General features: G+C 37.9%; 1 protein-coding gene across 17 annotated transcripts; it reads left to right on the top strand.

Moving 5' to 3' along the window:
* The first annotated feature begins 76 nt into the window (after nucleotides 1-76).
* On the top strand, nucleotides 77-27,835 carry LOC143877524 (F-box/kelch-repeat protein At1g57790-like). 17 transcript variants are annotated; one of them, XM_077379612.1, is made up of 9 exons: nucleotides 84-136; nucleotides 382-577; nucleotides 6,087-6,127; nucleotides 10,860-10,975; nucleotides 11,636-11,729; nucleotides 14,377-14,436; nucleotides 14,582-14,689; nucleotides 24,880-25,818; nucleotides 27,416-27,835. In XM_077379612.1, exons 4-8 carry the CDS (start codon nucleotides 10,881-10,883, stop codon nucleotides 25,699-25,701), a joined length of 1,179 nt encoding a protein of 392 aa, XP_077235727.1. In that variant the 5' UTR covers nucleotides 84-136; nucleotides 382-577; nucleotides 6,087-6,127; nucleotides 10,860-10,880; the 3' UTR covers nucleotides 25,702-25,818; nucleotides 27,416-27,835. The 17 variants fall into 17 exon arrangements, 16 of the variants coding, with proteins under 16 accessions (XP_077235731.1, XP_077235727.1, XP_077235728.1 ...); XM_077379613.1 differs by lacking the exon at nucleotides 84-136 and adding an exon at nucleotides 1,392-1,488 and having other exon boundaries at nucleotides 322-577; XM_077379617.1 differs by lacking the exon at nucleotides 84-136 and adding an exon at nucleotides 25,921-27,292 and having other exon boundaries at nucleotides 322-577.
* The last annotated feature ends 56 nt before the right edge of the window (nucleotides 27,836-27,891 follow it).

The raw sequence follows: 27,891 nt of genomic DNA on the forward strand, positions 1-27,891 counted from the left end.
ATGCCTCTGACAAGAGAGAGAGAGAGAGAGAGAGAGAGAGGGGAATCTTGTACTATAAAGCTCTTATGTAGAGGCCAAGGATGGGCATTATTGTAGATGGACACCGTAAACAAGTGCGATGGATGGGCTGGTTCAGGTTTTCATTTTTTCTCTCTTTTATTTTTATGAATTTGGTTTTGCATAGCTCTATAGCTCTGTTTTGTCTATGATCGTTGGTTGATTGTTTTCTTTCGGTTCGTTGATTGAATCCCAAGTTACTCATTGCCCAAGCTAGGTCTACCTCCACACCCAAATCAACCAAATTTGGTTTCGCATAGTCTAGGGTTATAAGGGTTTTAGACGCCTTATTGTTTTTATACTTCACTCACTATCTCTATATAGTATTTGGCAAAACAAGGAGTAGGAAGAAGAAAGAGAGATGAACTGAGAAAGAAGACGATTGTGTTGCTTTAAGAACTGCGCAAGGAAAACTCCAAGAAGAACCTCGTCTTTGGCTCTTCCACCAGATGAGATGGCCCTTGGAGCCCGTACTAAGGACAACACTCCTTAACTCATGACCATTCGTTCAGACGATAATGTATGTATCTTTTTTCGATCCCATTCGCAACATATCTCACCATATACAAATTGTGTAGCCTCTTATACTCCCTTATTTTTCAAAAAGTATGATCCAAACCGTCCGAAGATGGAACACAACGAGAATAGGTAGTTCCCAAAAAATCAGTTCCATAGGATAATCTTAATCCTCCTATCTATAGAGATTTCATAATATGCAGTTCCTCTATAGATCGGAGGGTTGAGATCATCCTATGAAAATGATTTTTGGGCAACAACCTATTTTCGTTGTGTTCCATCTTTTGGACGGTTTGGATCATCTTATGATGTGGTCTGTACAGTACTTTTTGAAAAATAAGGGACTGTTAAGGGCTTACACCATATAAAATCTCTGTATAAGACTTCTTTTGCAAAATTATATATCCACCCCTTAAGTAAGAATCTTGAAAATGAAGAAAGGGGTGGAGATATCACTACCCTAAGGAATGTTATAAATGGACACCTCTTCTTCTCTTGTTCTACACTTAGACCCGGCAAAATGGGACCCGTACCCGTGGGGTACACCCGGCCCGTGGCAAGATTTGCGGGTACGGGTAGTCGGGTACCAATTTCGTTACCCGCAAAAAAAATACCCCCACCCGGCCCATACCCGTGACCAGCGGGTGGGTCTGTGTCGGGCCCTGGTGCAGGTTACCCGTCAAAACTAGGGTTAGGTGTTTTCTTCGGTTTTTATTTTTCAACGTTTCATTCCCTAAACTGCTAAACACTAAGGGTGCGTTTGGGTTGCCGGAATCGGCATTGAAGTGAGATTTGATTCTAATTCCGCCTTATTCCAGCGTTTGGTTAAAAAATGGAAGAATAATGAGGAAGAAGAATTGACACCGAGAAGGAATTAGATTGGAAAATGCTGGAACCTGTTTCCTGCCCCAATAGGTGGTATTCTGCTTCCACCATTTGTGATTTTTGTTAGAATTTTCTGGACTTAAAATGTTTAGTTTAGTTTTTTTCCCATTCCATTTGAGAAATACAAATAGGAATCGGAATATGATGTCGATTCCGATTCCTCATTCCAGCAATCCAAATGCAGCATGAAAGAGGAACTCACGAAACCCTAGCGCAACCAACCTCTGGATAACATTCCCTCTTCCACCGCCGACCACCAAGTCTCCCACCACCTTTTGTTGAATCCCTGGATTTTAGGAATTTCTATAACTATTTTTATTGCTGCAGCTACGTAGATTAGGGATAGTGAATAAGCCAGATTTGTTGCTGGCTGTTATTGATTGTGTTTATCTCTTGTTATTGGTTGGATGGGAGAGTCCTAGCTGTTTAGGACTTGCTGTTTAGGACTTGTAGTAGAGTATTTAGCCTTAATCTTTTATGAAATATGATAAGTACTTTGGCCTAATTTTCGTGCTTTGTACGAGGGACTGGTTTCCCAAACGAACCATATTTTCTTCTTCCTTGCTTTATCTTGCAGGTACCTATCAACTGGAATCAGAGCTGGTTGATCTTGGCATGACAAAAAGGAGTCAACTCAAGAACAAATCAGCCATGGAAGAGAGAGTGAAGAAGTTAGAAGAGATCGTTAACAATCTGACAGAGATGTTTTCCAAGTTTATGGAAAGTCAAAATCAGAAATCTGTTGAGGATGAGGTTTCCCGTGGTAAGACTACCTCTTCCAATATGGAATTAGGAGGAAATGACGCTTCAAAGTTTGCAACAATGGGAGGATCTGTCCAAACGAGGTTCGCAAGACTCGAGTTTCCTCGCTTTGATGGTTTAGAAGATCCTACCGGATGGGTATATCGCGCAGAACAGTTTTTTCGCTTCCATCAAACTGCAGAAGATATGAAGGTACCTCTTTCATCGTTTCATCTGGAGAGTGAAGTGCTACAATGGTTCCAATGGTACGAGAAAGTTCACAAAAATATGGAGTGGAATGACTTGAAGATAGCATTATGTGTTCGGTTTGGGCCTACTGAGTTTGATGATTTCGACTAAAGCCCTTAGTAAGCTGCGACAGACAAGTACGGTTAGAGAATATTAGAAGGGGTTCGAAAAATTATCAAATATGGTGGAAAGATGGACTGAGAGGGCCCTAATTGGGACTTTTGTGGGAGGTCTCAAGGACGAGTTGACAGTAGAAGTTCAAGTCTTCCATCCGAAGACATTGAATGATGCTATTAGGTTGGCGCGGATGATGGAAGAGAAAATTCAACATAGCCAGATATTTCAAAATGGTACAATGATTGAGCATGAGTAACCAACATCATATCCGAAGGTTCCTCGAAGGCTTACAATGGGCGAGATGAAGGAGAGACGTTCTGAAGGGTTGTGCTACAACTGTGACGAGCGATTTGTTCCTGGTCACAAATGCAAGTTTCCTCAATTCCAGTTAATTCAAGTTCTTGACAGGGATAATGAAGAAGAAGACTAAGAAAATCAACCGCCTTGAGGACAAGGCAATTTTCAAGGGGAAGGGAATGTTGAATCCCTGGATTTTAGGGATTTCTATAACCATTTTTATTGTTGCGTAGATTAGGGATAGTGAATAAGCCATATTTGTTGCTGACTGTTATTGATTGTGTTTATCTCTTGTTATTGGTTGGATGGGAGAGTCCTAGCTTTAGGACTTGTATTAGAGTCTTTAGCCTTAAGTTTTTTTATGAAATATGATAAGTATTTTGGCCTAATTTTCGTGCTTTGTATGAGGGACCGTGCTTTGTATGAGGGACCGGTTTCCCAAACGAACCATATTTTCTTCTTCCTTGCTTTATCTCGGAGGTACCTATCACCTTTGCTATCTCTTCTCCCCTCTTTCAACTGAGTTTTGTTTTTCTTTTCTAGGGTTTTGTTTCGTTTTATCTCTGCTTCGTCTCGAGGAGTTTCGATCGGAAAAGAGAAGAGTTGATTCATTCTCTCCCTTACCTATTCCCATATACCCAAAACCTTGCCTCCCATCTTCGGCAATTTGGCCAGAATCCAAGCTAAACCTCCATCTCCTCTCAACCCATCTCCAAAACCCTCCATACAATCCACCATCGGTTATGATATTCCCAACCCAAATAACCTACAAACCCCATTTTCATTTTCCCCACTCCAACAGCATCCATAATCCCCATTCCGCCAACCCTCCATTTTTTCCGGCCATCCCCATCGTTCCTTACTAGCTCCATCACTTCCAGCTTCTATTTCTCATAAAACCCTACTACCAATTCCTTCATTGCAAGATCCATCTTCCCCTTTAAACCTACTTTTATTTCTCCATTTTCATTATCTACACCATTCTGAAACCCATTTTCCATCTCCTTTTTTTTTGACCCAATTTCACAGGCCCTATTTTTTACTGACCTCATCCCATTCAACAGTTACCACCACCACCATCAAACCCCGCCCAGATCTTGTAAACTGATCCAGATTTCACAAACCTTTCACCTCCTTTCATCTCCGCCATAATTGGCTGTTGATTACCACATCCAAGTCACGTAGTGGATCATCTTTTCTAGGGTTTTGTTTCGTCTTATCTCACCCTCGTTTTATCTATGCTTCGTCTCGAAGAGTTTCTAGGGTAATCTTCTTCTTTCTTTAAAGTTTTTCATTTCTATGGTGTTTTGTTTGTTCTGTTGTGATTAAGATGAAGTATTTTCTTGGCATTTCTATGGATTTTCTCATGGTTATAAGTATATAACTCATGCCCTTGATTCCTGGCATTTCAATTTGGGGAATAAGACCCTGTTTGTTTAATTGGGTGCTGGAATTTGTATGACCCTAACGCTGCTGGAATTAACTTTAATTGGGTGCTGAAATTTGCAAAGAATGGTTGGTAAACTTACAGCAATTTAGGCCGCGAAATGAATGAAATCATCGTTGCCGCAAAAGGTTTTTTTTACAAAAATAAATAAATATAAATTTGCTGGGTTACCCGCGGGTTGGGTCTGGGTTCATGAAAAAGCTACCTGTAGAATCGCGGGTATTTTTTACCCATACCCGCAGGTTACGTAGGGTCGTACCCGTACCCGCGCGGGTTACCTGTTTGCCAGGTCTATCCACAATCCACATTAGGGCTGAGAGAGAAGAGAGGGAAAAGTTGAGAAGATGAATTAGAAAAAGAGATCTTGAAAAGGTGAGAATTTTCATTTTCTTCGATACCTAGTCAACTGAGTGTGAGTGTGTCAATTTACCATTTGAGATAGGGTTTTATTCTTTCCAATTGGGTTCTCCTTTATTCCGAGTGATAGATCTAGGGTTTTTGGTATTCAATTTTCTAATCTGTTTTTCTCTAATCTGTTGTATGATTCTTTCGTTTTACTTTGTATTGGAACTTTCTTATTCACGTGTGAATGAATAATTATGTGTAGCTCATTGGTTTAGGCCAAATTATTCATTTTGGAATTGGGCTTGTGAGAGTCTCTAGAAAGTGCACAAACATATTCTCCTGTTAATGATGTAATCTTCTCAAAAAATTATAGCCTTTTGGCACTGTTTAGATTGCAGTAATTTTTTGAAAAAGTTTGGAAAAGAATTTTTCATCCAAAATTTCTTATCTGTCATTTGGTTGATTAATACTGAAAAAAAGTAACTTGAACCACAGTAGTTCAAGTAATTTTCTTAGGAAAAGTTTTTCACTAGAAATATATCCTGCAATCCAAATTCCAAACAGGACCTTTGTGAATCATCATTTGCATATTTATGCATGCAGAAATACTTTTATCGGGTTAGATAACAAATAACTTACCTCATGAGAATGGGGAAGAAATCAAGTTAGAAAAACGGATCACAACAAAGACTACCTTTTGCTTCAGGGTAAAGTGTAATGCACTTGAGTTTGTAGTTCGTAGCCCTTCATGTTCAACCACAAAGAAACATACATTTTTAGACGTTGGAATTGTGTGAATGTCATAGGTTTTGAAACATAGTTGTGCCAGGCGCATCGCATTAAAACATAGATTCAGACTTTAGCTTAAATGATATCACATCACACTCCACACGGTTACCTTACATCAGAATACACGCCGATATGCTCGAATGACCCCCCAATACTTTTCATTCTAAGCAAGGTTACATGAGTGGAAATCCTATCACCTCCCATTTTCTTTCTCTAACAGAAAGAATGAAAATGAAGAGTGTGGAAATATGGAGAAATTATGTGGTAAACACGCATGTTGATCGGTATTGGTGGTACAACAAAAGTACCACTCTTGATATTTGATCCTCCAAAAGCACCTTACAAAGTGGGCGGTACCACCAATACCGATCTCCATACTCATTCGCAATATAAAATCTCTGTAATATCTCTTTCCTTTCATAATTATAGTATAAAGACAATTGCCAGACATTTTTTTTATCCTTTCGCTGCTCTCTGAAAATTCTTTCATTCATTCTAACTAGTTAATTGAAGTTCTAACAAACGAGCTTGAGTAAAAGAGAAATGGTAGAAGTAACCAAAACAAGAGATGAAAATATAATTGTCTTTTTTATTGTCTTTTTTTAATCTTTCCTAATGCTTATATGTAAATTCCAATTGACAGGATTAACATGTTGAATGGAACAGGTGATATAGGAAAAAGAGGTACGAGTCTAAACTTCTTTGCTCTTTTTTTTATATGTGGATGGAGTAGATAGATTTCTTTCATTTTTAAATAAAACCTTTAAACAAATGTTCATCAATACAAATGCTAAGAATATTAGGGCCTCTTTGGATACACTGCATTGGTTTCAATAAGATTATTTTAGTTTAATCTTATTTGTAAATATAGCCATTATTTAGGAGTTCATTATTAACTAGATATCATGCATGCCTTCTAAAAATCTTGTATTTCAATTTTCTAATTTTGAGTTTAGTTCGAGCTCTAGTAATTAATGCTCTATAAACAATAAAAGGCAACCCATCTCACCCGATTTTTGAAAGAGGACTTGCTCACAAAATCCATTTTTACTATCAGCAATAATAAGCAATTACCTAAACCCTAGCCTAATCCAATGTAGAAGTATCTCAATCCTTTTTTTTGAAATGGTAAATTTTTTTTTTTTTGAAATGAGAAGTATCTCAATCCTAATCCGCAAAAAACACTTTTACTATCAGCAATAATAAGCACTTGCCTAAATCTGAGCCTAACCCATGGTAGAATTATCTCGATCCTAATCCGGCCTATTCTGAACCTCGGGTTGGGAAGGGTCAACCTGACCCAACCTGCCTCTAAATCTCTCAACCCTATTCCAACCCATCTAACCCGATCTTTGAAATCGAGGTTAGTTTCGGATTTGCCGATGGCGAAGACTCACAGAAAATACAAACAAATAACCTTAAGATTTAAAAAAATCACATTAAAGACGAATAAGACAAACACAAATCAGCGGATCCAGGGGTTAAAAATTAGGTGGAAATAGTTGGATCGGGTTGCCCAATACCTTAGTCACAACCCAATTGGGTTGTCTTTTCCCAACCCAAGCCGAAATCGGGTTGAACCTGTCAGCGGGGCTGAGCTCGACCCAAGTTGCACCCGTAGTCACACTTGAGCCACTGCTAATTTAAGATGGGAAATCCGAAACTCAACCGGACCACAACAAGCTTCAATCTATCCGAAGGCTGTTTTCTAAGCTAGTCACATGGGCTATAGTTGTCAATAATGTCTCCAACAATTGGTAAGCTTTTAAAAATATTCAGTAGGTCTTAAGTAGCATCTTTGGAATCCAGTTTCCTATTTGCAAATAAGTTTATTTTATTCTAATCTTATTTGCAAATGGGATATGGAGGCCTCTTTGGAAGCCATTAACTATATCATTTCTCAGATTCTTATAGCCATTTTTTGCAAATAATCATTTTTAACTTCAAGACCTTTTGCATATAACATTTTATACAAATAACTTTGATGGAGATCCAAAAGTGGCCCTTAGGCCATGTTTGGCAACCATGAAATTTTTTCAGGGAATATTAGCTTACCAAGTGTTGAAAAAGGAGCAAGGACAGTAGGAGAAAGAGAGAGTTCACAAGGTATGAGTGAGGAGATGATGCAAAGTGTCTGAAAAATAAGGAAAACAAAAATCTCTTCCGAGTAGAATTTCTTCTTTTCCCTTTTTTTAGTCACTTTTCACCCTTTCCTCATTAATGCATGCCCGCCCAAGTCTCTCCCTCTCCCACCCTCCTTTCCCCTCTCCCACCACTTGATAAGCCAATATTCCACTCTCGGTGCCCAACTCGATTACCATATCATTATTCTTAACTATAATCTGTCCTTAAGTAAATCCCTTAAAAGATAGGCATTGACGGAAAAGCTTACGAAAGATAATCCTAATATAACACTTAAATGCTTAATTGGCTAATCTACAACATCTAACACCCTAGATCCAATTGTCTAATCCACAACATCTAACACACTAGATCCAATTGTCTAATCTACAACATCTAACACCCTAGATCCAATTGTCAGATTTTACTAGATTTGATATACTAACATAGTATTCTTTTTTCTCTTTTTTTTGAAAGGCTAACATAATATTCTTTGGGTTTTGTTAGCGCACTCGTTAAGGTGCATTGGGAATGTGTTTTCACACTTCTTTCCAAGGAAAAATTCTTAAATGGTTGATAAAAAACCCCAAAACAATCTCAAAACGTTTGTAAAAACACGTTCCCAATGACCCATATTCTTTCAGTTTAATCTTATTTCTAAATAGGACATTACGGCTTCTTTGGAAACCAAAGAAGCCATTAAATATGGCATTGCTAAAACTATTATAACCATTATTTGCAAACACTGAAACAATCATATTTCACTGAAAATTACTTGTGTGTAAGACCATACACATAATTTTTACTGGCGTCTTGAGTGATCCTTAATCATCATTATTGTGGGAATTACATAGTATTCATACCCTTTTGGTTAATCCATCTTAGTTTTTTCAACAAGATCTGGATCGTTGATCCATTTGGATTTACTATGGATGACAAATAGCCTAAAAGTCACATCCATGATAATCCTAGCCATCCAAGCAACTGCCTACAAAACAAAAACTAACCAACATTCGAATTTGAAGTAAAGCCATATGGACACTTAAGTACTCGAGACCTTTCAATGCAGAGGGTGGATCCAAATAATGATTCAAACCATCTCTCTCTCTCTCTCTCTCTCTCTATATATATATATATATATATATATAGGAAAATTGTTCGTGAGCTTGAGCTCATATAAGCTTGAGTGCCCAAACACATGGGTCCCACATTTTTTGTGGTGATCCAAACCATTCATTTGCAAGACCCCATCATAGATAGGGAGTGTACCATTCATTTGTCTTCACTGGCTCTGTTTACTTCCTCCTTCCGAATCCGAAGCCTTTTTTCCTAGATGCCAACGGAGAAATTCTCAAACAGGATTTATTATGTAAGATCGCCCATTTTTTCAATCAACCTCAAAAATTGCCTTAATGATACGCTCTTTTCTCTGTCAATCCTCATTTATTATTCTTTATTCTCACTTTTTTTTCAGTGTTCTTGATGAAACTTTCAATCATTATGATTTACTAAATGATGATAGAGCAGCTGTAGAGTGCTCAAATCTCCTCCATTTGATTTATTCGTCCATTTTATTTTAGCCTCTAGCCAGTTCTTGTGAATTTTATATATTTATTTACTTATTTTGTGGGTTGTGTGGGGGTAGTGCATTTCATCTCATTACTAGATATGCAGTTTTGCACAATTCCTGCCTGCAGTGAACATAAAAGGAAGGAAATCTCATCTTGGTGTTTTATTGCATTAGTTTTTTTTTTTTTTGGGTAATGTTTTACTATATTAGTACTTCGAAGATGTTGAAAGAAAAGAAAGGACAGATGGAGGATTTGAAAATTAGATAGGCCTAACATGCTTATAGTGAAGTCTATTCCCCAACATCAATTATTTGGAGTTTGGAGTTTGGACTCAAGGGTGTTCTATCCTCTATGTCCTCTATTGTTCTGATGTTTTGTCACTGACTCACTGACTCAAAAAATCAAATATCATGCATTTATCGGCTCTTCTAGAAAGAAAAATATGATGGCTTAAATTCAGGCTTAGTGAAACTTTTCCTCAAGGGTTTTATATCTTCTATGACCTCTATTGTTTTGATGTTTTGTCACTGAATAAAAAAATCAAATGTGATGCATTTATCTGCTCTTCTAGATAAAAAATACCGTGGCTTAAATTCAGGCTTAGTGAAACTTTTCTTTGGGTTTTGAACTAAGTTACACTCTTCATTTCTATGACATTTTGGCATGTTGGATATGGCGCTACATTTCGTGCATTGTATCTTACACTGCAATCAAAAGAAACTTGATTTACTATTCGAAAAAGGAGTTCAGTTTTTATGTTCATTCTTTATAAATAAGCTTCTATTTTACCTCAAAATGCCTTTCTCTCCACTAAAATCTTTGGTGAGACGATACTATTTCAGTTTATTGGCTTTCCTGAATCTTTGCTAGCTGTATTCTTCTACGAGAAGTTTACTATCTTTTGTCTTTGGCACCTGTAATTGTATTTATTGATGCAGGGAAGAAATTCCAGCAAAATATAAATAAAAAACTAGAAAATAAAAGGCAGCAACTTTTGCCCTATATAATATTACTGATTTTACTTCGAACTAAGGATTGAATATTTAAATCTTAAAATCAAAGCAGGTTCCAGAAAAGTTGTTTGATTAACAGAATTAACAGCATCACACCACTTGGGTGTATAACTTCACATTAGCAAGCATGTTTTTCCATCTGGTATCACTAATTTTACTTCAATCTTACTGTATGGATTTACTATTTAATTCTGAAAGTTGCATTAACTTCAAGAAAAATTGCTTGATTAATTTCTTGAACAGCGTCACAGTATTCGGGTAGGAAACATCACATTACCAAGCAGTCAAATGCTAATGCAGTTTCCAGCCCGAGGACATTGTGTACGAGCCCATAAGTCCCTGAAACCCTAGTTTGAGGAGAATTTATTTAGGTACTGTAGAAGTCTCAATTCAACATGAAAAGAAACTCCAAACCTTCCTACAACTCTATTTAAAGACTCCCAGTTTCAGCCCTAATCTGCTATTCACATTTTCCCTTGGCAGGGCCATGTAAACTTTTATATGCATAATCTAAAACTCTGTTAATAATCACAAAAATCTCTAAAAGTCATAAAGATGACACCAACAAAGTTTCAGCCTAAATGAAGATCCAGTGAATAGCATGATTCCTTGCTGCCTTTGTTTTTTCTTGTGTCTAATACATTTTAATTTGTGACTGTTACTATGGGCTTTGCGTTTTTTCTATTGGAATAATATTTTTTGTCATTCCAGGAATTAATCAGATTGCAATCAATGCCTTATGCTGAAACCTGGACTGATGCTTTTAACTATGCATTCATTGAGTTGATGAGGGATCTCCGAGGAGTTGCATTAGCAACAGACTGGTGGTTAGTTATTTTATTTTAGAGGAATGCTAGACTCACAGCCGCTGTTGCAAAAATGGGGGCAAAGCCCCCCCACCCCCCACCACACACACACACCATTTGGTCAAATCCCATTTAAGATAGCACAAAAAATTAAGATTATAACTGTCTTTACTGGGTTTTGACCAAGGTTTTAAATTTCGGTTTCGGAGAGCGTTTCGGTCTTCACCGAAACCGAAATCCCTAAATTTCGGGCAAAATCCACGAAACAAGATTAGGCATATTTTATTACGTAGAAAATTTCGCCTGAAATCCCAGAAATTTCGGCAGGTAATTTCGGCTGAAATTTCGGGATAATATTTAATAATGAATAAAAAGCAAATTTTTTGGTGATATCCCTTAAATGCCTGAAATTTTGGGGAAATAAATTTTTTTGTAACGTTTCAATTTCATCAGATTTCGATTTCGGTCTCGACCGAAACCCAAAATTTTGGTCGAAATTTAAAACCTTAGTGCTGACCAATAGCGGTGCCCTTTGTTCCTTTTTTTGCAAGGGTGCATGTGGATCTAGCATTCCTGCTTTTTATACATTTTCTTTGCTAAGCAAGTTTGCATGCAATACTTTATTGTTTGTTTTCTATTGAAAAAAATAACCTATGTTTTCTTTTTTATTCATTCATCCAGTCCTAGAATGCATGAGCTGCTCTCTGATCGGATATTTCCCACCCACACGCCTCTACTGTTAAGAGCCATTTCATATTTTAGTGGCACACCAGATGTGAGGCAATTTAATAGTTTTTTTTAGTTTGTTGAAGCAATTCGTATGCATTTCTTGTTTCTCATTTCACGGATACGAGAATTTCTTCTTTCCTGAATGCATAAAATTAAGGATTTCCTGAAATCCGACAAGAGAAATCTACTACACAATGAAAATAAAGTTTTGGGAAGAAAAAAGAGATTTCTCAGATGGCCGGGGGATTGGCGAGGGCCTCAGCTCAAAAGAGATCAGTCGAGATTCAAAATGGCAAGTATGTGGAAAAGACTGTAGGGATAAGTCGAGCAGATGGCCGGGGGATTGGCAGTGCCTCTACTGCATCTACCATAATTTCAGTTGGCGGAAAAGATGCAGATGCTGCAAGCAAGACAAAGCGAAATCGAACTTTCCATCTGTTTCGTTACATGTGGGGGAGGGGGACCTCAAAGGGGGAGTTAAGCTAAGGGTAGACAGAAGCCCTGTGGACTGGCTTTCCCCCCCTGTAAGTACCTTAACTTCAAATGGCGGGATTAATGCCGGCGGTGTCGACAGACTAGACACCTCCAAATGAGGTAAGCCTAGCACCCCTTCTGGAGGTTGATTTTAGTGAGGGCGAGCGGTGGCCTGACACTGGTAAAATTTCCCCACACGAGGATGGAGGGAACTTGACTTTATCCATCTCGGTTAGGGAAGTGGAAATTCGAATGGATACCCTAAAAGCCTGTATGATAGGGAAAAAGAGTGACCTCAATGGGACTTTAGAGGATATCTGGTTTTGGGCACAAAAGTCATGGGATATTCCATCTTTACAATGTCCCTGCATCATGGTGAAGGACGGGCTCCATTTTATGTTCGAATCAGAAAAGCAAGCCGCACAGATCCTCACTAAGGGACCTGAGGCTCTGGGGAATCAATTGCTCTCTCTCTCTCTTTGGATTTTCTTCAAGGTGAGGAAGCTCTCTGGGTCAATTTCTATGGTATCCCATTAAATGCCTAGGCCACATCAACAGTGGAGGCTATAGGGAGTCTCTTTGGTAAGGTTCTGGAAAAAAGGATGGAAGGAAACCACCAGCATTGTATGAGCTTTGTTTCTGCCAAAATCTTAGCTCCTCGATGGAATTTTTCAGGCCCCTTTGTTAAAACAAGGATCCTAGACTACGTCTACACCATCGGGATTGAAATTCAAGCAAAAAAAGGCGATTCTTTGGTTGAATCCCCTCGATCCCTGCTGGTTTGGGCAATTTGACATTGCCACCGGTCGAAGGCCCCACGTACGATTAGGGTGGGCTCTCTGGTGAATCCTTGGAACCCTCGCTGAATTCAAACTTCAAATCTAACCAACCACATTGTAATGGCGCGCTTTCCAAGGAGGGATATGAGAAAGGTCTTGAGAAAGGTGTGGTGAGACCTCGAAAAAAGAGCTTTGGTCAAACTCACCGGTCTTTGGCGGGACCCGTGTCTATGTCAAATTCCTTTCCTTCCCCTAGAAGTAAAGCTGTTTGGCTGGATCATCCCACTAAGAGGGGTAAAAAATATGGCCTTTATCCAAAAGTAAGGAACACATGCGAATCCCTCAAACCTTGAGTTTCCGATGAGAGTCATCTTGGCTTAAAACTCAAGACCAGGGTGACAAGGTCAAAAGAATTGTTTCTTAAAAGCAAGTTGGACAATTTTTCGGGAGCTACCTCAGTAGGGTTAAAGGAGAAAGATTGTAGCCGGCTTCCAAAATCGCTCAAACCATTTTCCCATTTGCCTAGGGTAGGCTTTGCTTATAGATAAGCTATCAGTAGACTCCCCTTAGTTGCTAGAAGATTTTTGTTTTTTTTGGGTGTGGGGGCTCCATCTTATAGTACTTTCACTAGACTCAAGGCTAAAGCGTACTGCCGAAGTTTTTTTATTTTATTATTTCTTGGATGTTGGGGAATGGGCCACAATCCCTTCTTGTCTCGTTTCCGCGTGTTGAGCTCATTTCTCTTTATTTAGCTCCTTTACCTAGAAGCGGGAAGTTGTAAAGGTTTGGGATTGGAATTAGAGGGCATCATTAGTACAGTATCCTGAAGGGAAATAAGAAGCACAAAGGAGAGTTTATTGGATTATTTTGTATATTGTGCGATCTGTCCTAATCCTCAACCAAGCAGGAATGGATAATCAAGGTAATACACAAGGTTCATCTTCATGCTCTAGGAGTCGGAGCAGGCGGTTGTTTATGGAAAGGCTAACATAATATTCTTTGAGTTTTGTTAGCGCACTCGTTAAGGTGCATTGGGAATGTGTTTGCACATTTCTTTCCAAGGAAAAATTCTTAAATTGCTGATAAAAAATCCCAATACAATCTCAAAACGTTTGTAAAAACAATGAAACAATCATATTTCACTGAAAATCACTCGTGTGTAAGACCATACACAAATAGTTTTTCATGGCGTCTTGAGTGGTCCTTAATCATCATTATTGTGGGAATTACCCAGTATTCACACCCTTTTGGTTTGTCCGTCATAGTTTTTTCAACAAGATTTGATGGTTGATCCATTTGGATTTACTATGGAAGACAATAGCCTAAAAGTCACATGCATGATAATCCTACCCATCCAAGCAACTGCCTACAAAACAAAAACTAACCAACATTCTAATTTGAAGTCTTGCTCCCCTATAATTTGAATATTAATATCTCCAGGATATCTACCTGATTCCGGGTTCTAGGATACCAGTTCGGGAAGAACGTGTTACTGTGGAGGTAGCTATCTACTAATAACCACATCTTTTTTTTTTGAATGGTACTAATAAACACATTTTATTTGTTAAGATTTTTTTAATGGAGGTAATTCTGGTCACATTAAAATCTCTTGCTCCCCTGTAATTTTGAATATTCATATCTTCAGGTTTTCTCTCAGATTCCGGGTTCTTGGAGACCAGTTCTGGAAGATTGTACTACCTTGCAAATCTATTTTGATCACTATGAAATAACTAAGCCTCCTCTCTCAAAGGAGGTTAGCATATGTGAAGCTCAAAGTTCCCTTATTTTTATTGTACATTGCTTACTCCCGAGTGTTAGGAAAGTTATTATTTTCCAACTTTCTTTCTCATATGATTTGGGAAAAAAAGTTTCTCGATGGTTGCTTTCTTCGTTTTGTGCACAATGTGGATGCGATATAAATTTTCTCCTTTTTAATTCTCTCCAATCTGTCTTTCGGGAGCTGTTAATATTTCTGCTACTTGATGTGATGATTAGAATTTTGTCACAATCCCTATCAGTTTTAAGTGTTTATTTATTCAGCGTTTTAGAAGCTATATTGAACCTTTTAGCTATTTACTTGATTTTCATTTCCTTCCATGGCCGCCAGGTTACACTGTCCTCTTTTATATAAGTAGCACACTTGAGTGTAAATTGTTGCTTCAAATTGTTTAAGTTTTTTTTCATTTCCTTCCATGGCCATGCTACAACGTCCTCTTTTATATAAGTTGCACACTTGAGTGTGAAATGGTGCTTCGAACAAATAAAATAATACATGCACAAATTAATTGTTGATCAATTGATTTCTTGCCTCCTTTATCACGTCGGTCCTGAAGAAGGATGCACAAATTCTCTCAGGGATTTCTGGATTATTAGCTTTGTGGGGATTATCTACGAGATTTTTGCCAAGGTTCTCTAGTCAAGACTCAGAATGGTTCTTGAAGGGCTTATTTCAACTCCAGAGCGCCTTTATAGCCATACCAGATTTTGGTTCGGTCCTTGATTGCTTGAGTGCATCGGCTCGTAGTGGAATGGCGTGACAATGTATCTTTAGCATTATTGATAAAAAAAAAAATAATACGACCAAGTTGAGTAGGGGCTTCCTTGATTACTTGTTGCACTATATGGGCTTTGTTGCTCCGTGGAGAGGGTCGATCATCTTGTGAGTCTCCTCAACTCGTATTTGGGATTGTTAATGGGTTGCAAAGGGCTTCTTTAGCAAGCTCTCGTGGGCTGCTTTGTTCAGGGGATCCTCTTTCCCCTTTCTTCTTCACTTTGGTGTCGAAGGTGCCTAGCCAGTTGCTGGCTAAAGGCTTGTTGGAGGGCTTCAAAGTGGACTCTTGTCATCTTTAGGGCTTCAAAGTGGACTCTTGTCATCTTTAGATATTTCACCTGCTATGTGTAGATGATAGACTCATTTTCTCTGCAACTTCAGAGTTTCAGGCTTGCAACTTGATGGTAGTCCCTTAGTGCTTTGAGGTGGTTGTGGAAAATGGATCATTTTTTGTAAGTTCGTTGTTGTGGGAGTAGTAGATTCTTGGTATATTTGCTTCCATCATCTGATGTAGGGTAGATGATCTTCCTTCTTCATGCCGCGATCCCCCTTTCTGCTTTGGCCCCCTTGCAAGGCCTTGGCTACCTGATCATCAAAAGATTTGTCTACTTTGAAGATGTATGTCCTTTCTCTTAGCGGGAGGATCACTTTAGTGAAGTCCACATTGGCCAATTTTTTGGTCTACTTCCATTGCCTAGCTGGTGTCATACAGAGTCTTGATTATCTTCAAAAGAATTTTCTTGGAAGTATCACTTGGTGGACTGAAGTACAATTTGCCTCTCAAAAGGGGGGTGAAGATCTTTATCTATCCATAACCTCAAACAATGAACTCGACTTTAACAAGCAAGTGGCTCTGGAGGTTTGTCCTTGAGCTTGTGTGGAGTCTATCATTGCCAGGAAGTAAGCTATGAACTGTGTAACGACCCGATTCCGTCAAGTCGCTACGAGTAAAAAAACAACGCAAAAATCATGGAATTTTTTTTAAGGATTCTTAAGGTACCTTTTGTATCTGGATATGCAATTCTAATATTGTTGACGCTGAAATCTTACCTAAAGTTGAATGGGACCTAGACTCTCGGTTGGGTAGCGCACTTGAGGAGATGACCTGCGCTAACGAACAAACGGTCAGAAAACCATCCCTAGTTTTGAACTCTGAGGAGGCTCTCCGATGCTTAAGTCTGGCGACCGTAATATGAGCTGCTAAGAATTCTAGAAATGACCGAATGTAAAAAATGATGAAAGTTCCTTCCGTGTGTCTATTTAAAAGAAGAATTAGAGTCCTTACTTGCTATTGGTTGGGTGTCCGTCAAGTGTCCTCTCTTGATTGGTGCCATGTGTTGGCCTTCTATTGGGTGTCAGTTTTTACTCCCAACAACTGTGATTGCAGGAATTCTTGGGAGAAGTTTGGAAAAGAAAGTTTTGTAAAAAATTTCTTACTTATCTTACAGATGAAAAAAGTAGCTTGAACCACAGCAGTTCAAAGGGAAATGACATCCCCCCAGTGAGAATGGTTCACCGCTTGAGGATAAGTTCACCCCTGTTAAGGAGGGGATTTTATTTAGAGGGATTTTTAATTCATAATGACATCCTTCTAAATAATCCATACCGAACCAGTTCCCTCTAAATTCAAGAGACAAAAAAATAAAATAAAATACCTAGCAAATATTTTCACGAGAAAGGTTTTTCTTGCAATCAAAAGAGGGCCTAAAGGAAAATTGCAAGCCACTAGAGAGAGACCTTTATTTGGGAAGCCGAGGAGAGGAAGACTGTATTTTCTTTCCGTAAGACCTTTATTAGGGTCTGTTTGGATGCCAAAATCCCGGCCGCTTATTGTTTATGAAAGATGGGCCTCCATGTAAGCTAAATGCTTGGCTTGGTTGCCAAAAGCTCTGGAATTCCACAGGTAAAGCATCAGGACTTTTTGGGGGATGTTGGGTGATTTGGCGTACCAACCCTGTCAAATGAAAAATCAACAAAGCAACCGTCGTGGGATCCGATAAAAAAACATGCATAGCTCATAGAAAATGACCAAACTACATTTCTCATGGACAACTATCAAAATCTAGCTCATAGAAAATGACAAACACCATATCACGTGGTAATGACAAGTGATCCAGACACTCATATCTAATGATATTGACCAAGATGCCCATATCTTATAAAAAAGAGAAATGCTAAATTGAAGGGTGCCCTTGGATAAAATCGATAGAAGGGGGCCCTCATTGGTTCATATTATTCATGAAATTTTATGTTTTTACATGCCATTATAAATGCACTAAATACCCCTATCTCAGGGAAAACAAACAAACTACCGTTGTCATAGTTCTCTCTTTGCATGTTATCGAGAAGTTCGGATATCAAAACGCGGGGAAAGATGCACGGGACTGTAGGAACCCTCAACCTAATGTGGGCCCACAATTGGCATACCGCATATGCAATTAAGGCCTAACATAAAGCCTTCCAAACATTTATTATGGATACATACATAGTACATATCCATACATAAGGTGGTGCCAAAATAAAGGATCCTAGACTAAAGTAGACTTGGAATTGAGATACATAATTTAGGAACCAGCCACCAGATAAGGGTCTCTTGTAGGACCCATACATGGTACATCTCACACCGGATGAGGTCTCAAAATAATAGACCCCAACCTATTTGTCTTTTCTTTTGTTCTAAGATCAGCTACCTTGCAATTATGCATGGTTTATAGGGAATAGAACATTTGGGATCTAAGAAACCGGCATAAAAAAAATCACTACTTCGATGATTCTATCCCTTATGTTTAGAAAAGAGAGAGGAAGAGCTTCTATTCTTGAGTTCATTTGACCCGAAATTATCTGCAGGTAATTTTTAACAAAATAAAATTGGGTTTGGTGTCCTGTTCAAGTGCTACAACATGGTGCGGATGAGGGAATACTCGGTATAGCTAATAAATCCATTATCTTTATTTTTTTAATGATGGAAAATCTTATTAATTGAAAGAAGGGGGGCCATTACCGATAAAAAGAAAAAAACACAAGCAAACTACTATTAAATCAAAAAAAAAATACTTCAATGCTGAAGGTAATAAAAAATCTTCATACGAGGACTGTCCACTCCATGACTTGAAGTAGCTTCCAAAAATTCTCATTAAGCTGGTTTGCCCCATTTAGTCGGACCAGAATGAGAAGCCTTGCTGAACACACCCCTGGCTTTAACTCAATGTACATGTGGCACACAGTGATCAGAATAATCGGTACCATGGATCATGGGATACAATGGATCCAAATCTAATTCGAAAGAAAGATCTCAATAACTAAGGGGCCGTTTGGATATGCGGATTTTGGAATCCAGGTTTTTAGTTTGAAAACAGTGTAAAAGAGGTTCATGTTCAAGGTTGGATTTTAAGTGAGAAATTCAGGTTTTAAAAATCTCTCCCGCATCCTGAGATTTCTAAAACCTGGAAATATGGGAGGATAAGCTATTCTCTTGCTGACGGAAAGAAAGGTGAGAAGTCAAAAACGACGGCTGGTCCGCTTCTTATCTTGTCTCTTAGCTACGATTTTGAAGAAATCCCGGATTCTAAAGCCCGCCTATCCAAACGGCCCCTAAAAATCCTTGCCATTGGACAATCTTAATCGGGTATTCAATAGATCACTTGCTACTTGGGTTGAGTCATGACCGCCAAGGACATGCATTGATAATTGAGACTGTTGAACTGGTGGGCCATCAGGAGGCCGCCTACATAGTCCTAGTTCTGTCCCAAACAGAAATCTCATCCCTTAGTCCAGAGCGCCAGAAAAATCAACGACTTAGGCTTTTCAGATAGAACCCTAAACGAGACTGGATGGATCAAGTGGGTTGGATCATCCGATTTGGGTGGGGTCAAAGAAAATGTGTTGGACTTGTGGTCTGTGGTCGAATCAACAAACCTGATCACATTGGCCCCAAAACTGATTGTTAAGAAAGAACCTAAAAGCCACAACCATTTTATCTTTTTTTTTTTTTTTTAATTTAAAAAGAAAGCTTAAAGAGCCAGATTCGGGCTGGACACTGAGGAACTGAACTTAGACCAAAGGTGGGCTTCTCTGTTTGATGATCCAAACCATTCATCTGCTAGGCCCCATTATAGATGGTTCATGCTGCAAGGATCTCCCCCATAGAAAATGAAAAAAAGATGTCAGAATCCAAGCAACCAAAAAAACAAAAAAACCAGAACACCCTTCTCTCTATCCCTAGTGAATTTTAAGAGGGAAATTATATCTATATCCTTTTTGTAATGGCACCCCTCTCTTCATTTACCAGTTATCTACAAATCCCATAAAGCTGTTAACAACAAATCAGAAAATTCTTCTAATAAAGTCTTGAGTTTCATTATCAAAACAAGGATTGACAAATATCATTTCCCTTTTTAAGAGCATTATATGGGTTTATTTTGAAGGCAATCAAGACTATTTTTCCAATTAATGTCATAGATGTGGTTGATTTTTCATTCCATTTGTTGCAGCTTCAAGATACAAGTCTCAGGAATAATGAATACATAAGATAAATGGGAGTCTATTTCTGCAGAATTCTTAGGTTGAAAAAAAATTGTATTATTCAAATAAACTTTAGTTGGATTCTACCCCCTATATTTTGTTTTTGGTGCAATTAGGACTTTTGTCGCATATTTCCTTGGAGGTTACCTCTGCCTCTCTCTCTAATAAAATAGGAAGATTCTTTACTTTATTCTGCTCTTTCTTCTTAAGTTATTGAATGCTTCCTGTTTTGTGTGTTTTACCATTGTTTTTGTAGTGTAGAGTGCAGACACAATCTTCAAACCGTATTCGGCGAAAAAGGGAAGAAAGAACAAAGAGAGGTGAACGAGAAGGAAGAGGAGTGTCTTGAACTTTTTCCATGCAAATTAGTCTTAGATGACAAGGCCGAAGAAAGGGCTATGAGATCTATTGAGGAAAAGACCCCAAAAATCTTACTGTTGGATCTTTCGTTTGATCTTCTAGAGTTGATTGGGTCACTTTTTCACCGTCTGGATCTTATCCATCTTTCCCCTGTCTCTAGAATATTTCGAAGAGGTCACCCTTCCTATCCGTTCTATGGATAAAAGGCCGTTGCTCATGCCCGTTGCTCATGCCCATTCATCTCGTAGGCAATGCATGTAGTTTCTTCAATCCCATTGGCAATACATCTCATCATAGACCAAATGTCCCAAACTTAGCTGCTGCTACTGTGTATTGCTCTAAAGACAGTTGGTTGCTAATGTCTCAAGAGAGCAGAAACTCCAATTCCTACTTAAGAAACTCCACTTTCTTCTTCTTTAATCCCTTCACTAAGTGTATAATGCAACTTCCAAATTTGAATGATCATGTCTCCTTCGAAGACGTTGCAGTCTCATCTTCTCCCACTTCTTTAGACTGCAAAGTTTTGCTCATGTCTGCTACGTTTCTTTCTGACATTGATATCTATATATGTTGTTGTGGAGATAAGACTTGGACTTATTATAAGTTGGATAATAACAATCCATGGTTTTGTGCATCTTATTGTAACCCAGTTTTCTATGATGAGGTTTTATACGTGCTCGGAATGGACGGTAGGTTAGCAGTTTTTAATCCAAAGAGGACTGTTTGGTCAGTTCTTCCAAAGCCCACTGCAGAGGAAGAAGTAACAGAAGACTCCTGGAAAGAGTTCTTAAAAGAAGGCATTTCCGGTTTCAATTTCTTGGTGGAGTCAAATGGAAAGCTCGTGTATGTGTCTATCGGTCGCTTAGGAAGATCAGTTGATGTTTTCTGCTTGAATCATCCACAGATGATGTGGGAAAAACTCAACACATTGGAGGATAAAACATTGTTCCTTAGTCGTAGAACATCTTTTTCCGTAGCGATTGAAGGAATGAAGAATAAGATCATTTTCCCTCGACTTTGCGGTGAAGATTGTTCCCTCTTCTACTCTCTCGATGACAGCAGATTTTATCCCAACAATAATTTTTATAAAGTCTCGGGGGTATGTCCATTGTACCTGGCTTGAACCCAGATGGGTTAAACATTCAGATGAAGAGCTCCACTGGTAACTAATTTGATTGATATAGGTTCTGTGAAGGATGCATGTTTAGTTAAATTGAATAATTTTTTTTGCTGTTGAAAAAGAAAGTTTCATATTTGATATTTAGTGACTGTACGTCTTGTGTATGTCTTGTTCTGGAGGAATTGCTATTGAACCTGATGATGACAAAGCAAGAAATTATGTTGCATATGAAGAAACAAATGACGGTATTGATGCTTCCCTAAAATCCTTGGGAGATAAATTTAGTTATGTTAAATGGCACAAAAAGTTGTTTAATACTGTTGTTGAGAAATAGGCTCCTTAGAATTTGAACCATAGTAAAAAAAAAATTTCCCCTATTTTTTGAAAAAATTGTTTTAAGCCCATTTTACGCGGCAAGAAACATAGCCTAATTAAGAGAATGAATCTCTAGCCAATGATTGATGATAACATTAGGAAGGATCTAACAAACCTTGTCCCCTGTACTTTAAGGAGCACTTCTTTACGTAGAAGATTTGAAGATCTAAAGTCTTCCCCATCTTAATGAGCCTCGACCTTTACGGAAATGATCTGAAGATCCGGAGAACTTCCTTTAGTCAGAGCAATGAATAGGGTAAAAGGAATAATAGCCTTTTGTAAGATTCATAAGATAGCTTTTGTATCTGGATATGCAATTTTACTATTGTTGCTGCTGAAATATAAGGAGATGACTTGCGCTCACGAACAAACAGGGAGAAAGCCACCTGGAGTTTTGGACTCCGGGGAGGCTCTCCGATGCTTAAGTCAGAGGGAACCATAATATGAGCTCTCTATAAGAATTCTATAAATGACTGAATGTAAAAATGGTATAAGTCCCTTACCTTCGAGGTTGTGTGTCTATTTATTTATATGAGTTGTGTTTGTCACAACGATTAGCAACAACTATGAATAGATTGGTGCCACGTGTTGGCCTTCTATTGGATGTCATTAGGTGTCAGTTTTTACTCCCAACAACTATGATTGCAGGAATTCAAAAGAAAAGTGTTTGGAAAAGAAAGTTTCATAAAAACTTTCTTACTTTTCATTGTTTGATTACAAATGAAAAAAAAGTAACTCGAACCACTGCATTTCAAGTTTTATTTAGAGGGATTTTGAATTTTTAATGATATCCTTCCACATAATCCACACCTTTCACATAAACAAATTATAAAAATATACCTAAAAAACAACAAAAATAGCCTATCTAATGAGAAATTACTAAAATACCTCTTCTCTTGGAAAATCATATAATCAAAGGTTCCGGTTGCTCTCCCTCACCATTCTTGATCAACTGCCAGAGGTCTCTCACCCTTGCCATTTCTCCAAGGATCTCGGCTTCTGTTGATTGGGTTGAGCTCAGCGAGAAACCAGGAATCATCCAGGAGGAAAATCCCCTTGGTTAGAGCTTGAAAAAAAAAACCCTCTCACAGACATTCTCTCTGACTCTGTCAATTGAGAAAACCACAAATACCTCTTTGGTAATTTTAGGGCATCTTCCTTTTCTTCTCATGGCTCTTGAATGGGGATTGCATTGGAGTGACCTTCAAGTTTAGGGCATCTTTATTCTACATTGAAGTCTGATTATTTGATCAAGAAATTAATTTTGTATTTTACCTCTAACTTGGTGCCTTTTTTCTCCTCTGCTTTTTTTTCTTTTTTCTTTTTATGCTGTGAGTAAAGCTTTTCTCTCTTTTAGTTGGTTGTTTTAATTAGTTTTGATATACCCATTGGCAGCAAGGTGCTGAATCGCGTACTTGCTGCCAAAAAATGTGTTTCTCACATCTGGGTTTTGAGAAATCGAAAGAAGAAAGCTCCTTATAACAGAAACTCCAAGCTATTTGATCTATGGATGGGAAAATAACAACCAGTGTTGTTGTTGTGCCTTAGAGAAATAAAAACCAAGCAGAATTGCAATGATAATCTAATTTGCATGATTAGTATTTTATAGAAATTACCGAAATTTTGTAGAAAAATTAGTATTTTATAGAAATTTCCGAAATCTCGACCTAAATTTGGATCATGGTAAAAATTGATTATTAAAGCTCTAGGACTTCAAATTCATGTAACTCTAAAGATTGATTATTAAAATTGATTAGTATTTCAATTTGGATCATAGTATTTTATGACTAACTCTGTTATTTGATGTAATTTTATTTTTATCTATTGTACCATAGAACTCTAGAATTTTGATTTTTTTCTTTTTAGATCTGTTATTCCATAGAACTCTACCATATTTGTAGCAATCTGTTTCATGCATGGTATTGCTCTCTTCTCTACACCTAAATCCCACTAATAATCTCCCTAAATCATTATCTACCATCACTCACAATCACTTTTTATTGTAAAACATCCCTCCTCTGCTCATACTACCTGAACTTTTCAAGCCATATTTGATTTTACATCCACGTTCTGAAACCTTTGCCCCTTGAATCCCATTGAGAATCAGCCACAAGCCTCTTCATACTTACCATTTCCGTGATTGGCAACCATCCCCTCTACCTAGGTTTTGTCCAAATCTCCGATAGAATCGCCTTATCCCGTCAGTTTTGGGACGATGGAAGGGGGTAGGTGGTGAACCACCATACCTCTAGGAGGTGACCTGCAAGCCACCCAAATAAGAAGCACCTGATGAACCGCCCAAAGGGCGTTGGTAGCCTGAGAAACAGAGGATTTCTCTGTCTTCTGCTTTTTGGTGTACTTGTGTTTTTATGAGTGATTTTCTGGGTGTTCTACTTCTAAAAAAATCTCAGGCAGTTGCTATTTTCTGAATTGAAATGGAAATGGTTGTTGCAATTATTAGGAAAAGTTTTCTGCTTTCGTCATGGAAAATGGTTGGCTTCTTCTATAAGCTTCAGTGGTAATAAATTTTTTTTTTTGAAACATATTCACAAAGGAAGTCTGTGTCAAAACTAGGCAAAATATACATAGTGGATCTACCGATTAAAGAGACCTATGTTATATAAACCTACTGTGTTAGTTCTTTCTTGTGATAGAATATGATGGTTTCTTCTTTATTTTTTTCCTGAATGGCAATAGGATGGTTTCTTTATTTTGTTATTTTCAGTGTTTTCTTTTGATAGAATACAAAACTTATCTATTTATGTTTCTTCCATTGTTTTTTCCTGCACTCATATCATATCCATAAAGTATTGAGCAAGAGCAAAGGAAGGAAGAAGAGTGTGTGGAACTTAGGTGTAAATTATAAAAAGTTGATATTACATGCTCTTGTGATAGCAAAAAGTGAGGCGAAAGCCTAACACTATAAAAATGTTGTGTTATTGCTCTCTTATAAGATAAAATAGAAGCTTTCTCTTGTTATTTAGGTTCTTCCCATTATTTTTTTTATTGCAGACAGTATTCCAATATAGTACCAGGTTACAAAGAGATGGAGGCAGAAAACGAAGAATGTTCCCGTGTGCCTGCTCCACAATCGGCACCTTGGCTTGTCTTCTTTCACAAAAAAGAGGTTAACCAATACTTCTACAGTATATCCAAAGGGATCTGTTATATGAGAAACATACCTGAGATGCATCGAAAATTGTGTTTTGGCTCTTCTCATGGCTGGTTGCTGATGTTAGATGAAAATTCTGATGAATCTTTTCTTTTAAATCCGATCACAATGCAAAAAATCCAACTCCCCTCAATAGAATCAGATCAAATCACTTTTTGGATTTTATCATCACCACCAACTGATCCTGATAGTATAGTTATTGTTGTGGCTAGCAATCTCTTGCTATTTTGTCAAATTGATAACCCGAAATGGATCAGACAAGTATATGAACATGAGGAAAACAACCACATTACCAATGTCATCAATTGTAGTGGAAAGTTATATGCTCTTACATTTCAAAAAGGACTCGGAGTTCTTGATGCCAATGCTCCTCTTACGTTGAGAATATTAGCAGCAGAGAAACCTGAAATGCCACTAGCGACAATGTACGCTCAAAGTTATCTACTGGAATCTTGCCGCGAGGTCTTTCTTGTCAAAAAGATTTACATTGGACAAACTGAAGAATTCTACACTATTGAAGTTTACAAGATGGATCTTTCTACACACCGTTGGGAGAAGGTTAAAAGTTTGGGTGATTGCGTAATTTTCTTAGGTGCTAAGAATTGGTCCACATCATACTCTGCAATTGAAACAGGACTTAAAATGAAATTGTATTTATTTCATTGAATATGATGATGAAGGGTTGTATGTATTCAACTTGGAGGATGGAAGTCTGTCAGTTGATTTGCCTTGCCCGGATGTACAAGACTCTTCATCTCATTCTTGTTGGATACTCCCGGCTGTGTAAGCATTTTTATCTTACTCAAGTTATTTCATTTTTTGGAGTTAAGTGTTGTTTTTCTGTTAGATGCTCTTCCAATTCTTGCATTTGAATTCTTTTTGTAGAGAGAACTCCTCTTATTTCAGCGGCCCATTCAATTCATCTCCAGAGTATGGGATTTTGAAATCACTTTTGATGGATATCCAAATTGGGTGCCATTATTGTAAATCTCTGAAATGAAACGCTTTTTCTTTTGGTGACCTCATTTTGTTTCATGGGAGGGGACTCTTTGAATTAAGAAAGAGAATAGTCCTAATAGAATTAGGAAAGAAAGCATATAGTATGGCTGCTAAAAACTGTGGGAGTGTTATTTGTGCTTCCTAGTTAGTCCAGGATAGATTTAGAGATACTTATGAGCTGATTTGATATTTGAAAAAAATTTACTGTAATTTTTTGGAAGCTCTGTTTCTTTCAATGTTTTATGCCCATTTTACGTCCAAAGAAACGGAGCCTTGTGAGCCTCATAGAATATGATTTTTCTGTTTTTTGAAGCATTACATATACGTCCTCTCATAAAAAGCCACCTTTCCTTTTTCTTTTTAATTTGCATGAACTTAGATCACACTATAGTTTAATTTATGATAATATGTAGATTCCCTTCATCTAGCATAGTGACATGCAATGGGTTGAACTTTATCAACACTTTGATTATGTAAGGCCATTTGATCTCTATGGTGGACCTTTTCAGCCTAACTTGGAGTTTAGATGGGCTTTTGCTCACATTTGTAGGTTAGACCCAGACACGTCAGCTAGGTCCAATGCAATCTAGGCCAGATTCAGGCTGGACAGTGAAAAACTGAACTTAGACCAAAGCTTGGCCTATCTATTCGATGATCTAAACCATTCATCTACTAGGCCCCTTTATGGATGGACCATATGCTGCAAGGATCTTCCACATAGGAAATGAAAAAAAAGATGTCAAAGAATCCAAGCAACCAAAAAATAAAAACCAGAACACCTTTCTCTCTATGCTTAGTCAATTTTAAGAAGGAATTTATATCTATATCCTTTTCATAATGGCGTCCCTCTCTTCATTTACACTTCACTTCAAATCCCATAAAGCTATCAACAAATCATAAAATTCTTCTAATAAAGTTATGAGTAACATTATCAAAACAACGAATGACAAATATCATTTCCCTTTTTAAGAGTATGATATGGGTTTATTTCGAAGGCAATCAAGCCTCTCTTTTTTTTTGCAATTAATATCATAGATATGGTCGATTTTTCCTTCCATTTGTTGCAGATTCAAGATACAAGTCTCAGGAAAAATGACTGCGAAAAGATAAATGAGAGTCTATTTCTGCAGAGTTCTTAGGCTGGAAAAAATCGTATTATTCGCATAAACTTCAGTTGGATTCTACCCATACATTTTATTTTTTGTTGCAATTATGAGTTTTGCTGCCATTAGGACTTCTGTCGCATATTTCTCTGGAGGTTACCTCTGCCTCTGTCTCGCTCTCTCACTAAAAAAATCGAAAGATTCTTTACTTTATTCTGCTCTTTCGTCTAAAGTTATTGAATGCTTCTTGATTTGTGTTTTTGCCATTGTTTTTGTAGTGCTGAGTGCGGACACACTCTTCAAATAGTATTTGGCGAAAAAGGGAAGGCAGAACAAAGAGAGGTGAACGAGAAGGAAGAGGAGTGTCTTGAACTTTTTCCATACAAATTAGTCCTAGATGACAAGGCCGAGGAAAGGGCTCCGAGAACTATCGAAGAAAAGATTCCAAGAATCTCAATATTGGATCTTTCGTTCGATCTTCTAGAGTTCATTGGATCACATTTTCTCCGTATGGGTCTTATCCGTCTTTCCCCTGTGTGCAGAATATTGCGAGAGGTCACCTTTCCTGTTCGTTCTATGGATAACAGGCCATTGCTCGTGTCCATTCATCCCGCAAGCAATGCATGCCATTTCTTCAATCCCATTGACAAGATATCTCACCATAATCACAATTTCCCAATCTTAGCTGCTGCTGCTACCGTGTATTGCTCTAAAGATGGTTGGTTGCTATTGTCTCAACAGAGACGCAGAAACT

This window comes from Tasmannia lanceolata, unplaced genomic scaffold (genome assembly GCF_043159265.1).
Source record: "Tasmannia lanceolata isolate RefF3 unplaced genomic scaffold, GAP_Taslan_0.1 ptg000005l, whole genome shotgun sequence".
NCBI lineage: Eukaryota > Viridiplantae > Streptophyta > Magnoliopsida > Canellales > Winteraceae > Tasmannia > Tasmannia lanceolata.